A 14,339-nucleotide genomic window follows, 5' to 3' on the forward strand; every position below is an offset into this window, starting at 1 on the left:
CTGCAGAAGACTGAAGCGTTGTAAGCACCGCAAGTACAATTCCACCTGTCCCAGTTTCCTTTGGTAAACACAGTATATGAATTTATTCTTTAACTTAGCTAATGCACAGCGTCTCTGGGTACAAGAATCACTCCAATAAGATAAGAAGAGGCATAAATAGACCAGAAAATAGGGTGAAACTGCAAAAAGGTGCACCTACAGGAAGGAGGGCTCACCAAGAGTCCCTCTAATTGAGGAGCAGCTCCCAGGTGCTCTCCCAGGTGCTGATATTTCAATGACCCTGAAGCTCTCTTAAGACTAACCCCAATTTGTTACTTCCTTCTTAAATCACTAAGCACAACAAATCAACTCACTGCAAGAAAAAGCAGACCGCATGGCTTCAATCAGGTTTTATTAATTGTGTTCCTACAAAAATCATGTAAACATCAGCATACAGATCCAGAAAAATCAATAGAATATAATGATGCATAAACTGGAGTTTAGAAGAACGTCAGGAACGACTCATCAAGTTTATAAATTAATATATACAGAAACAGGTACTCATAAGAACACCTCATAACTGAGGAGTTTAGGTGCCAGAGCTGTAGAACAAACAGCAGCACTCCAACACCAAACTCTACACGGAGGCAACGCTGCAATCTAAATGACTGCCTGTTGTTTCACACTAAGCGCTCAGTTCAGCTGCTAAAACAAATATAAAACAATAGTTTTGGTAGGAAGTTTATTTTTACCTGAAAACATATAACAAACATCCTTAAAGTCATTACAAAAAAGAAAAGAACAATACTCCATAAACAGGTTTGTAGGTATTGAGAAGGGTGGAGATGGAGCTCGCTAGGCTGCAAAGAGCATCGGGCCTTCTGTTCCATTCTATCTCCAACAGAGCACCAAAACATATCTGCAGCTAAAGAAAACACTTCAGGTAGGTTATAAATGGAGAGTGGTAAAAGTACGGTATGTGTTGGGTTCATTCCAAACTCCTCCCTCCCCACGCAGCACTCTGGGCACTGCAGCACTCACTGAATTCCAAAGCCATGGCAATTTAACATCATTGGTAACTCTTCAACTCTCTGCTTTTTATCGTCCAAAAAACAAAACCAAGCCGTGAAAAACTGTTATCTCCAGCCTGCAACCAAAGTCATATTCCAAGCGTTCTTACAGTGCTGCCCTTCAGGGACACAAGGCAGGATGGGGGATAGACCATTCTTAATCAAATGACATGAAACAATAAATTGACTTTTTCTCCCATCCATACAGTCACATTTCATAGGAAAAAGTGTATGGGAAACACATCCTGAAGACCAATCCCAGAAGCTGTTCTTTCTTGTTTCAAAGGTCTCCAGGATCAGTGAAAATAAAGCTGACAGAACAAGGGAAGATCCTAGGAAGAGCTGACGCTCCTAAAATGTAACTGAACAGTCTATTATATGAGCTTCAGAGAATCCTCCCAAAACTAAATACATATTTCTTCCTGTTCCTAGAGCCAAACTAAAATATTAAGCCATCTTACTTAGTACTTTTTTCATAAACAAAACCATCATTTCCCCTCACCACAAAAATAAATATTGCACTAATAAAGATGCTTTATTTGCGATAAAGGGGAAGTCCCATCTGGTCACCTAAAGCTTTTTTGCTGTATTTTCTTCCAGTTGGTTAGGAACAAATTCTGTTCACCTTTTCTATAGGAAATCCTGAGTAGTACAGTGGAGATGTGGCAGGTAGCACCAAAGTTGTGTCACGACCCTTAATCAGTCAGGCACATTTGATGCCAGTACTATATCTAGAAGTTCTCTCATCGCCAGAGTCTCAGCCAACGTGAAAACACAAGGAGCAGGAGAAAAGGTTTCTGCAGAGTTACAGGATACAAGTTGCAAACACCACAACGGGCCTGAAATTCCATTGTAAACCTTTTCCTTATCATGGATGTGTGTGAAGAAAACCAAAGCCTGCAGGAATAACAGGACTAAATCAGCCAAGCTGCTGTGTGGTACATTTGAAACAATACTTCCCAGTGGTCCACTGCAGCACTGGTGCCATGGCGCAGCACCCTGAACTCAACTGTAATCGACCCAAACAATTTGCTACTGCTCTTCCACCACAGAGGCTCGAGCAGCGAGTGCTTTACCGCTAGCCAGATGACCAACAGCTTCCACTATTTAATCAGTAGGTCACGTTTCAGGCTTGGAGATGTTTTATTGGACACCAACCAAAAGGATTTGCTGATACTAGAGCCATAGCAAACTACATTTCCTGCTGTTGTTACTATCATGGCTCAGACCAGACAGATCTGATATACAGAAGAGGTTAAACTGAGCAATTTTGGCCTAAACTTAAATTGGGTTTAATTACTAACAGAAAACATTTCAATGAATTGGCCGTATATGTAGACCTAGAAAGATTTTTCCACCTGTTTGTCTACAGTTTTGTGTAAAACATTAACGTACTACAGAAACAATAACTTGGTGTGCACAGAGACGCTAAAAGCACAGTACTTACAGATCCTTTGACCTCTCTCCACTGTTACCATCCCCACGTCTAAGACGATATAGGTCCAAATTCCTCACAAGACCTTATGTTCTTATCTGTAACCTGGGCTTTCCTCCTGCTGATATGCAGGTGGTTCCCATGTGTTATCCCACGGGGATCTAATGCTCACATAACGCAATAAGGGAGAACTGATACGAGAATATCAACAAAAGTACAGCAGACCTTAATTCAAATGAAGTTGCCAACAGTGATCCTTGAGGAACGTGATGTATACTAATATCTTATGACCCTGCTCAGTGTTGTAACAGATAGCACCAACAAAATGGTTTTAAATGAATGTTTCCTTCTGATTCTAACTCTGATCACATACCTCATTTTCCCACCCATCTGTTCTTCAGATTCTGTTTCTTCATGATAATCTTTGCTAATTTAACCAAGATAATGTAGTTCTGAAAAGCATTATAACTGCTCCGGAATCTTCACATTTAGCCATTCATTACGAAGTGTATTAAAACCAGGACTTTTTAAGCTAAATGTATGAAAATTTTGATAGGAACAATGAAAGTACCGTGGCGGTCTTAAGGAGGTAATCAAATAGTTATAACTTTCAATAAGAACGATAATTACAATGTTTCTCCCTAAAATCATTCTGGGGGTTATATGGCTCCATGTACTCCAGCACTCTATGCTTAGCAAGAAGTCCAGATACAGACAAGTCTTCTGAAGTCTTTCAGCAACACCTTGAAATACAAGCATTTAGAAAATCTCCTGCTAAACAAGGTGTAAAGTAAACCAGACGTACCAGATAAATCCTTTCTGTACACACACGAACAAGGTTTCCATGTATGAAGCCATCGAACAAGATATCTCACCTCTCAAAGGTTGATGTTTGGATGTTTGATAACTACCAATCAATATATATTAAGTTAACCAATTCATACTTTCCGCTCAGCAACTCCAACAATATACGAGTGGGAGGAGTTGAACCATATTCTGATTAAACACATTTATCTTAATCTTCAAAGCACAACCCTTTTTCTTCATCATCATCTGTAGAATCTGCATAGGATTCGATGGTGTTATATATGAAAGAGTACAGCTTGACTTCTGGTCCTGAAGTAGAACAGGTTCTGCATTCTTCATTGTAGTATCTGAGTAGCAGCCTATAAATGTCCCCTTGAAAATGAAAACAAAGAATGTATTTAAAGAAATACTAAATTGTGCTGTGTGCAACGTACGGCTGCAAGTGAAGACTAGAAATGCCTGAAACACTGCCAAGTGGCATCTCTAAGCGAGCAGTGAAAAAGAAGGTAGACAGCTGCACAAGGGACACCCTCCTGTTTCCAAGTTTCTCCCTAACACGGGGCAGACTCCTTCCTCTTTCTGCTCAGCTATCCACACAGGCTACCTGGACACTGGTTTCCATACGAACGACATACCATTTACCATATTACCAGTTACCAAGCTTTTGACTTTAGCCAATAAACCGCTTGCTTGGGCTCGGGACTTGATGACAATAATACTGACTGGATTATTCCCAGTTAAACAGTGTCTGCACGTAGGAAAAGATTAATGCTCACCAACAGTTTGGTTCTTCTCACAGAGAAAAGTATGCATACTGTAAATATCTCGCATCAGCTCCACATCTCCGAAGGTAAAATAAACAATATCACGCCCAGCCTCAGCAGCTGCCAGTATCTGTATTAAGGCTGAAAGAAGATGGGGAAAAAAAATTACATGCATGAAGACAAGAAAAAAACACATAAGTTTTACAGCAAATAAAAATCACTCTGTCCTTGCCAGCCCTAAGCTGCACACAGCCATTAGTTAACCAATAAACACGTCCAACAGCATAAAAAAATCCCAGACCATCTTCTTATAATCCTGGGTTTAAGCTATTTAGACGAGGTAAAAGAGAATTTACGTTCTGGAGGAACCATTAAATAGCACAGCTTTCTCCCCAGGCAGGACTGTGAGGCCAGACTATCACAGGCACATATAATCAATGACACATTCCTTTAAGGTTATGTTACATCAGTCCAAATAAACTCCCATAAACTATTAAATCTGTTGGTACTTGCTTCAGTATTCATCCTCGTAATGACTACATGGATCACATTTTAATTAGCTGTACTTATTGGGTAGAAAAGGAGATTTTATTCTAAATAAAACAGCATAGGCACTGCATTACCACCTGTAACAGAAGCTAAACTGAAAGCTTGTCATAGCCCAGAATGAAAAGAAACTTAAAATATTGCATTATTTAATCAAAAGTCTCGCAGACCCATAGCTAAAATTACAAATTACATGAAGCACATGTGAAATTAATCTCAATCTGGGAATGATATTTAATTAAACTACTGAACCAGCTGTAGATTTGGTAAAGCTTCAGTAGTTCAGCTTTGAAAGGGCCTAATTAACTAGCTTGCACAGGGGAACAGAATCTAATGAATCTTCATATTAATTCCAAACAAACAGTGCAGTTTCGCTTTACACGAGAAATATTACAAGTACTCAACTATTTATTTTGGCTGCCAATAAATCTCATGAAATGAGAGTCAAAACTTCTGCAAGAGTCAGTCTTTCGAGTATTAATACACAAACCAGTGCCATTTGAAACACCCACGCTACTGATAAAGAAAAGACCACCAGATCCTGGGGTACAGGGGACTGGGGCTCTCTTGTCTGATCTGATCTCACTTAACTCTTCAGGAACTGCACCTTAAGGAATACTTTTTTCTGCCACCCACCAAGCCCAAGACTCGAGCATAAAACAAACCCCTCAATAGCCTCTTCCTCTCAAAACTTATTTTTTCAGACACGTAACAGCAAGTCACAAAAAGAGTACTTTCTCCTATTTGATACTAGTTAGATTTATGTATTTACGAGGCGCCTCAATACAGATAATCTCTTTTTGCATTTTCAGTAATAAAACACTTGAAAAAAGCCTTTTAGACAGTTGCACAGAACCCTGTAGCTGTGAATTCTTAAATCATCCTCTGGCTTCAGAAACAAGACAAGATCTTCCAGCTTCTCCCAGTCAGATAAATACATTTCTTTAGCGTTTCGAGTCCTATAGCCCACACTAAGGAAATATTCCCAACTAAGCTGAAATGTATCTCATTTATTTATTGGTTTCTTGGTTCATGAAGCCAAATATTTTTTTCCTTCCCCATGAAGGCTTCTTTCTCATCATCTGTGACCTTGATTGTAACTGTGCTTTATCTGATGATCAAAAAAGCCCATGCAATACTGCATAATGGAACTTACTCAATTATATCTGATTACATCTAACTACTTGGTTGTTCTGAAGTCTCTGTTAGAGACCCAGACAACAGATAAACACCATCATCCTTTCAAACCTAAGAATGTTACATGTTGGCTTGAAGAAAAATGTCACATATTAAAAGACTAGCTCCATACCCAATAGCACAACACTGTCAATTAATTCTCTTTATTAAGTATTGATTTTGCAGAGTCAACTAAGAAATTAAGCTTGCTTTCCAAGAGGAGTATGGTTCAAGTGAGGTGCTCTTTTTTAAGACTTAGCAGAAGAACAGGAGATGACTTGAGAATACAATCATAGCTTAAAATGAGCGCTATCATAACATTAGCACTAGCCCTTATTTGTAAATTCCGACAAATGAAAGTGGAAACAAGGTTGACCTGACAACCAGAAAAAAACTTCATGTTTTGAGCTTTTATTTTAACTTAACTGAAACTTTACAGTATAGACTCAACAACTCATAGCTCATTTCTATGTCAGCTAAGACATCTTTCCTTATGGGCTTCCTCCTCAAATGGACTCAGCTCTGCCGGTCTTTGTCAGCATATCTCACTTTTCAGCTCGGACTGACAGACAGTGAAGTCAAGCCCTCCAGTGAGCAAAGTCCATTCTAAAAGTAACATCCAGCACTGAACAAGTAACAGCTTTGATCCGATGAACAGTACGGTTTGTGGTTTATTTAAATTGGGAACTCATAAAAAAAAAAAAAAAAAGAAATACAATTGAGATCTTATGCAAATCAGAACATGTATTAAACCTTCCTAGCATGAAACATAATCAAGTATGATCAGATCTTACAGTCAGTTTAAATGTGAGGATCTGCCACATCTTGACCTGATGGGAAAAAGTCTTACATGAATGTAGTAGACACGTGGTATGTGCTGCACTAGATAAAGACAGATTCATTTGAATCTTAATGTCTTGCTATAATTTACCTTTCAGTCTGGAGTCCCCTCCAAAGGCACCACATCCCCAGTTTCCTGTGGCTATCGCAGAGAGGTTTTGCGGTGGAACATTGGGTCTAGAGAAGCCACAGTAGGCCTGCAGGCAGACAAGAGTCAGAAGATGAAGCTGACGGGCACTCTGGTGCATGATTTTCAAACTAAATGATAACAAGCAGCATCATCATCCAGCAATAAAAAAATCAAATGAGCTCAAAATACCATTAATCTTCCTTTATGTTGAAAGTAAACCACAGTAGCAATTGAAGAATGAATTCTTTATTAGGCATTTGGATCCAAGTTCAAAATTAAATGCAGGTGCAGATTTCCAAGGATTTGAAAACTATAGGTAAGTTTTCAGAACAGCTGGAGCAGGGAATACAACTTTCAGCAGTAGGTTGTATCACATCTTTTTGGTACACGTAAGAGACAGGAAGGACTTGAGAGGCCATCTAATTCCCCTGTGATTTCAGCTTCATTGTAAACACAGGACAAGGCTTAATCATTTTCCAGATAAGAAATAATGCACAGGTCTATTTTAAGTGGTTTTCACCTTTTGATACAGAAACCTGGAAGTTCTTTGCTCAGTTTTAAAGCAATTGCTTTTATATGGGGAAGTAGAAGAGCTGCTCCTAGTGAACTACAGGAACAATTGTGCCTTAAGTTTTGTGCAGCTTTGGATACCTGGCATCTCATGTGATCTAGAAACAAGTGGTTTGCTTTCATTTAAAACTGTCCCATCTAGACCTCTAAGCTAACACTGGTGGAAACGTAACAGCTGCATACACTGTAATTTTTAGGGTTGCATTTATCGACAAGTATGAACCTGTCATCAAAACACTCCACGACATTTATGGCTGTGAGCCCAACTGCACATGGGTTGTACTTCAGCATTTAGAAAGTAGAACTTCCATCTGGAAAAACAATAGAGAAGGACGGGCTTCATGAGGCAATAATCTCAAGGGACAAGCAAAGACGGAGCTATGACATCTCTTACAAAAGCATCTGCAAATCTTCATGTTGAAATCAGGTAGAATTTTTTTCCCCCTCAGTCTGAATAGTCAAATTCAAACAACAAAATTAATCTTGCCTTCAGTTAAACCAGAAACAAAGGTAAGCCTCAGACACCTTCCATGGGAGCAGAGTGAACATCTGGTTCCTTAAAACAAGTAGATGTTACAGAGGAAAAATCAGACAGGCTCCTAAGAACAGGTAAGCTGCAAGAAGCATCACTTGGTTCAAGCTGTGTCAATCATGTCTTCGTGTTCCAAAATAACAGATGGACAAAAGAGCCTCTGGAAACAAACGGAGGCTAAGCAATGCCTACTAGTACATAATAAATCCATATTTAACAGCTTGCGTGCATATACTTATGCTTACCTTGTCCTAATTTATTTAAGAAAAGAAGTGGATTGCAGTCTATTTTACCACCTTATTTTTTTTAGCACGCATGAAAAGTTGTATGGTGAATGTTAATTCTAGAACAAGCTGAAAGAACCAAACCCACTGAGTACAGCTGAACGCATCTGATTTGTTAAAACATCTCTTAAAAACTTAACTCTCTTCACTACTATGAGAATTTCATTTACTCACACTTCAGACTTCCTTTAAATACCCCCAAGTCTTCATCAAACACCACCAGCCAGACTGACACAGCCTATCAAAGCTGCGCACACCTACTTCAATTTATGTTAATAATCCAAATCCAATCAATAACACTGAAACTTGGAGGCAGATATCATAAATTCACGTGTGTAAATCATCTGAATTTTGTACCAAGATACCACTGAGGTTTATGAAATTTATTTACTGTCTCTTTCAGGGCTAATTTCATTTCCAACCAAAAAGAAACAAGCTGATGAATGTTACTCTAATCACGAAGCCAAGGTTTTAAGACTGAATTAAATTAGTCCTTCAGGACTGCACATCATTTCTAGGAGGAGAAATGAACTGATAAGAATAAGGTACATTCCTTTTCCTTTTCTAGCTGGGAGATGGGAACACACCGCCCTATGTCTGAATTTATTTTAAATGCATCCTATACAATTTCACGTATTCCTGCACTACAGAAAGTAGGGGACTCCTAGCAATTGTAGGAGGCTGATACCAAGTATCTCTTGTTAAGAGAAAATCTAAGAATGGGATATGAGCAAAGGCTTTGAAAACATGAGCGCAGGCTGGAAGGCAGCATCCCAGATTCACAAACAATTCATTGATGGCAATTATCCATCAACGCAGAAGCACCACCTCCAAAGATAGGGAAGGACTGCTTTATCTTCGAGAGAAGCAGCAAAAAAGCAATCAGTTAAACAAACAAAAGCCCCACAGACAGTCCAGGGCAGACACCAATGGCTGGGAACAACCTAGAAACTCAGAAATCTTAGAGCAATATCCCAAATTAGGGAGAGGAGCTGAGAGAAAAGATGCTCATTGCAGTTCCAGCTTCCTTTGTCAAAGATTTATTGAGCTTGGCTCTCCTGACAACTAGAACCAACAAGATCGAAAGCTACTGGAACTAACTACACAGTTTTGTAGACACACAGCTAATGTAGGTTAAGGATTGACCACCTTAAACATACAGTAATCGCTGATAATGTACAGTAACTATCAGTAGGGAATATGCTGTTTCTAGATGTCAGTCTAAGAACTCTGTTTAAAGGACTGGAACCAGGTTGATTAATCAATCTTTTAAACGTTCCTATCACTACAAGCTGTCTGACACACATCTATACGCATTCATTTGCAACAGCCCTTATAGATACTGTGTGAACAGATGGGAAATTTATGGACAGTCAGATCTCAGCTCAAGGTTACAGGAATATATGAAGAGATAAATATGTAAATACTTCAAAAGTTCATCCAGAAGGTAGAACTTGCCTTGTTGAGCTCTCTTCTTATTTTCTCTGGGCCAAACTGATCAAGGAAACGTCGGAAGTGAAACGCATCTATGGCAACAATTTCAGTGTAGCGCCGCTGCCACTCGTCCCTAAATTTGAAGTGAAAAGATGACGACAGTAAAATTAGTGCTTCAATAGTGGCCATATAATCATGATGTGAGATGAGCAGTTCCCTGCAGAGCTTTTCCATTAGAAGACACTAGAAAGGTGAGCTTGTAACAACAGACTGCTGATAAACAGGAGATAACTTTCTTGGCTTGTTGGCTCTTCTAAAGAAAGCGGGATCAAGCCATAAAACTCTATAGTAAGGCCAATATTCAAAGCATCAAGGTTTTCAGTTCAAGACATTCGTTTATTCCTTCACTTAAAATGCTTATGTGGAACTTCACCTTGGGGTCTTATCTTCATGGCTTCTTGCCCACCGGTAAGTTTCTGCATAGCCTGTATACTCACTGTACTGCTCAGTACCTGAAAGACAAATGATTTCCTCTATTACATATGAATATATAAATATTTTTCTCCTGTAAAATCTGTCATAGGAATCAAGGCTCCTCTGAATGAACACACACCAGTTGAAGCTAGAGATTCATATCTACACACAACAATATAAGATAATAATAATATAGATAATATTAAGACACAAGTAGAGGCTTTTTTTGACACAATGTGATGTTCCATGGCAGGTGTTACAAACACAGATCTCCTACCTACGTCATCCAGGGCACATACAACTAGGAGACAGTTTTCAACTTTGCCATTCCAAGGTTAAATAACTACTGCTTAAACTGAGGGAAAAGAGGGAAATGTACATGAAGTGGAAGCTGGGAAGAATACAGGGATGTTGTCCTCATGCATAGAGATAAGATCAGGAAAGCCAAGGCACAGATGGAGCTGAACTTGGCAAGGGATGTGAAAAATAACAAGGAGTTCTACAGGTACATAGGCAGGAGGAGACCACAAAGAGCGTTCCACCTCTGATAACTGAGGGCAGAGAACTGCTACTACTTGTAAACATGACGATAAAACAGTCACTCCACTACTAAAACACAGCAATGCTACCACATCACAAGGTAGAAGAAAGCTGGGCTGACAGCTTAGGAAACACGAGAGGGAAAAAAAGCATCTGTAGCAAGCTGGATGTTTCCACAAAGTGACCTTTCTCTAATCGAGACCAAGGAAAGCATTATAGAAGTGTTATGACTCTTGCCCTCTGTTAAACAGCCAACTTTCATCCTGTATAACCCAACTTCAGGTTCCTGCTTCAAAACCTGGGGATGCAAAAATGCACAGAAAAAGCCTGAAGTAATGCCACAGCAACATCAGGTTTTCCCATGCAGAGCTTGCAACGGTTTTCAGATGAATTTTCAAAGTAGTAGCTTGACGAGAATATCTCATTTGGAAAATCCCATCTCATACAGGCAGTTTGGCACAAGCTACCAACAGCATAAGAAAAAGATGACAACTTTGAAGCAATGCCTTAATCATAGACTGTACCAGCAATTACACCTATAAATATAATAGAAAAATAGTTTACAAAGACCTGTAAGCATTTAAAGTAACCAACAGCACCAAAAACATGGTTAGTCAGACAAGAGTGATGCCTATTGCATAGGCTGGTGATATTCCAAGAAGATAAATGCCTTAATTTAACCTCAAGGGTTTTCAATCTGTAAATAGAAAAAAACAACTTGGAAAAAAAACAGAAGCATAAAAACATTCAACTTTTAACATCATCTGCCAAAGGAATCTGATTGCTTCCTTCCTGTAGTCTCAAGCATATGAAGAACAAGCTGTTAAAAATGTTTAAAATAGTGCTATTTACACAAATTCATTGTAACAGACTTAGTGCTTCTCGAACTCATCTGATTACCCACTCATTATTTATTTAGTTGTAATAGATGATTAACCACGCTGAGAATGAACTCCACCCAGGGCTATTTTGAGAAGCTGCTAATCAAAGTCATTTGGAAAGTAGGAAATTGCTTACCAGAAATTCACATCCTGCTGCAAAACCAAAATCAAAAGAATCGTGATGGCAGAATGTGCCTATATAATATATATATGCATATATATATTCTTCCTCATCTATAGACACAAGACAATTGTGAGCAGCTTAGATATTCAGAAGTGAGACTTTTAATTGAATCATACACTGTATCTATCATCAGTTAAGACTTCTCCTGACCTAGCCAAAATTGAGATTTACTGATACACTTGAGCAAATGACCTGAGCAAACAGTAGGAAAAGACAAGCAAGGGGAGTGCTTGACCTTTCTATTCTGAAAAGGAAGCATTTGTGGTCTAGCATATGGAAAGAAAAGATGGGATAATGAAGATATTGACAAGGACAGATTAAATGAGTCAAAGGATGAAGCTTGCTTTTGTCAAAGGTTCATTGTTTTCATTAGTTTTTATGGAAGCGCAGTGTATGATGACAAAAGCATCGAGAAGCAAACAAACAACTACGTGCACATATAGAAAAATCAATAAAAGAGAAACACAAAGAAATCACACAAACACTGAATTCATGTCCCAGGAACCTAAGGCTAATGAAAATCAGTGGGTTTTCATAAGCAAAGCTCTGGAAATATGCCAGATAAAAACAGTTATTCGATGAGCAGCACTTGCGCAAGCAAGGGTTCAATTTTGTAGTCACTAATATGAATGTGTATTTACTGCCACAGGTGAGGGGAAGATCCTGCCTTTTCTATCAGTTCTTCTGGCCCTTATGTTGTGCCAGCATTAGTCATTGGGCTCTACAGACAGTGGCACGATCAGCCAATCCAGAGGAAAAAGATGTTTTTCATACAAGTAAATTTTCAGCTGAACTAATTACCTGATCTAGCTTATTGCACGGATAACGTGCTTAGAAGCCTCTGAAAATTGCCATTGTTCAATCCGTAGGTTTAAAGCCAACAGAGAACACAGCTTCACCCACGCTTAACACTGCCTGGATATATGCCAGCTGAAAAGAAAATACAAAAAAACCCAACAAAACACAGAACGACTGAATGAAAAACAGTGACGCTTCTTCACAGCTCTACCAGAAGTGCAATTGTAGGAATCCTTGGCATTGCTGCTGACAATTTCAGTCTGTGTAGAAGAACTTTGTGCATGACCGGTTCTATACTCATTACAGCAGCGATCCTAACCAGATACCACACAATCACAATGAATTTAATTTCTCTCCCATTTCTCAGGCTCTTCTGCAAACATAGCGGCTTAATGGGTGTAACTCTGTAGCCTGAGACAAGATGCATTAGAAAGAACATAATTCACCAGGAGGATCATGACATGCAGCACAGACTTGGCTATCAACTAAGATGGAAGAAACGCAGGAAGATGATGGAAGACCCGTTTCCATTAGAGAAAAATACTATCACATACACTAGAAACTGCAGTGGCTCAGGAGAACTAAAAGAAGGTCTCGGCAGTCAAAGAACACCCCCATTGTTATTTGCTGACACCAAATCACTGTTGTTTGTTTTTCCCCCACAGTGGAATGGAAGAAGCTCTAAAATCCGTTTAGTTTTTCTCCCAATCCGATATGACACATACTGATAGCTGCACTGTTGTTACCCTTCCCAGAAGAGCCTCACCCATAGGACAGTGCTTCAATATGTTGTTACATCACCATATCCAAAATACATGACAGCAATCAGTGTTGGCCATTAATTTTCTCATTTCTTTTTTCTTTTTCAGTGAACCGCTAAATCAAGTTAACCATAAAGATGTCACAGAAAAGCCACTGATTAAGGCACAGTGGAAAAACAAAACAAACAAAACACTCTTAGAAAGATCACCAAGGTTAAGACTGAAAACCATGGAGGCTCTGTAGGCTGAAAAGCAGAGCACACACAATCTATTACTCTATTTGTCTAGAAGATCTCTCAATAAAAAATGGCTATGAAGAAAAACAGTTTAATTTTTTTTGCCCTCCTCCAACCATGAAACACTTAATTGCTACATCACCACACATGGAACCAAGGCACAGGCAGCACTTCCTGGGCCTCTCCACTGTTTGCTAGAGACATTAAGTGTTTTGACACTATTCTGGTCCACGGAATAATAAAACTCTCCAGATTTTAAGACAGATGTTAAAACTAAAGGAAAAATCTTCTCAGCGAAGCACTGGACTAAGATCATACCTCTATACTCAACCTCTCAACAATATCCTGTATGTGCAGTTAGTTTTATCATTCTGAGTGATAAACTCAACTTGCAACAAGTACCATAAACACGTGTTTGTAACTTAAAAGACAAACATCCTGAAGAGACATTTCCTGACTTTCTCTCCTTTTTAAAGGATGCTGATTTTCTTCTCTTCCACTTCCTCCTCTTTGGTGACCACAAGGCAGCTCAAACACTCTGAATGGCAAAAAGGAACAAACCCATTCTGCTCTGACACAACAGAAGAGTTACCTACTAATAACTGGTAACTGTGACTTGTATTGCCCCAAGCCATTTTTTAGCTTTGTCTAAAAATGCATTTCAGGACCCAGCATCCTATTATACAAGATTAAGATTAAGTCCTATGTAATGCTTATCTGTTTGCTGTCGCGGCTTCTTATTTCCTTCACCAAATGTCTACTAAAACAGTGGCCCCACAGTCTTAGGAGGTGAGGTGAAGAAAGCTCACTGAGAAACAAGTACTGTCTTTTCCCATTGAGTTTAAACATAAGAAACTTCAATTTGAAACACGTTTTCTACATAGAAAACCAGAACATT

The 14,339-nt window shown here is 39.0% G+C and overlaps 1 protein-coding gene across 2 annotated transcripts in view; it reads right to left on the reverse strand.

The window, feature by feature from the left end:
- Positions 1-374: 374 nt before the first annotated feature.
- The window catches only part of PARG (poly(ADP-ribose) glycohydrolase), a 42,767-nt gene continuing 28,802 nt past the window's right edge, over positions 375-14,339 (reverse strand). For both annotated transcript variants that reach the window (XM_085553872.1, XM_085553871.1), the window contains exons 14-18: positions 10,001-10,079; positions 9,592-9,700; positions 6,709-6,814; positions 4,068-4,196; positions 375-3,663 (exon numbers count right to left, since the gene is read on the reverse strand). In XM_085553872.1, coding sequence (XP_085409998.1) covers positions 3,500-3,663; positions 4,068-4,196; positions 6,709-6,814; positions 9,592-9,700; positions 10,001-10,079 — 587 coding nt within the window. In that variant the 3' untranslated portion in view covers positions 375-3,499. The remainder of the gene's footprint in view (positions 3,664-4,067; positions 4,197-6,708; positions 6,815-9,591; positions 9,701-10,000; positions 10,080-14,339) is intronic.

This window comes from Coturnix japonica, chromosome 8 (genome assembly GCF_054131305.1).
Source record: "Coturnix japonica strain WE chromosome 8, WE-NBRP24, whole genome shotgun sequence".
NCBI lineage: Eukaryota > Metazoa > Chordata > Aves > Galliformes > Phasianidae > Coturnix > Coturnix japonica.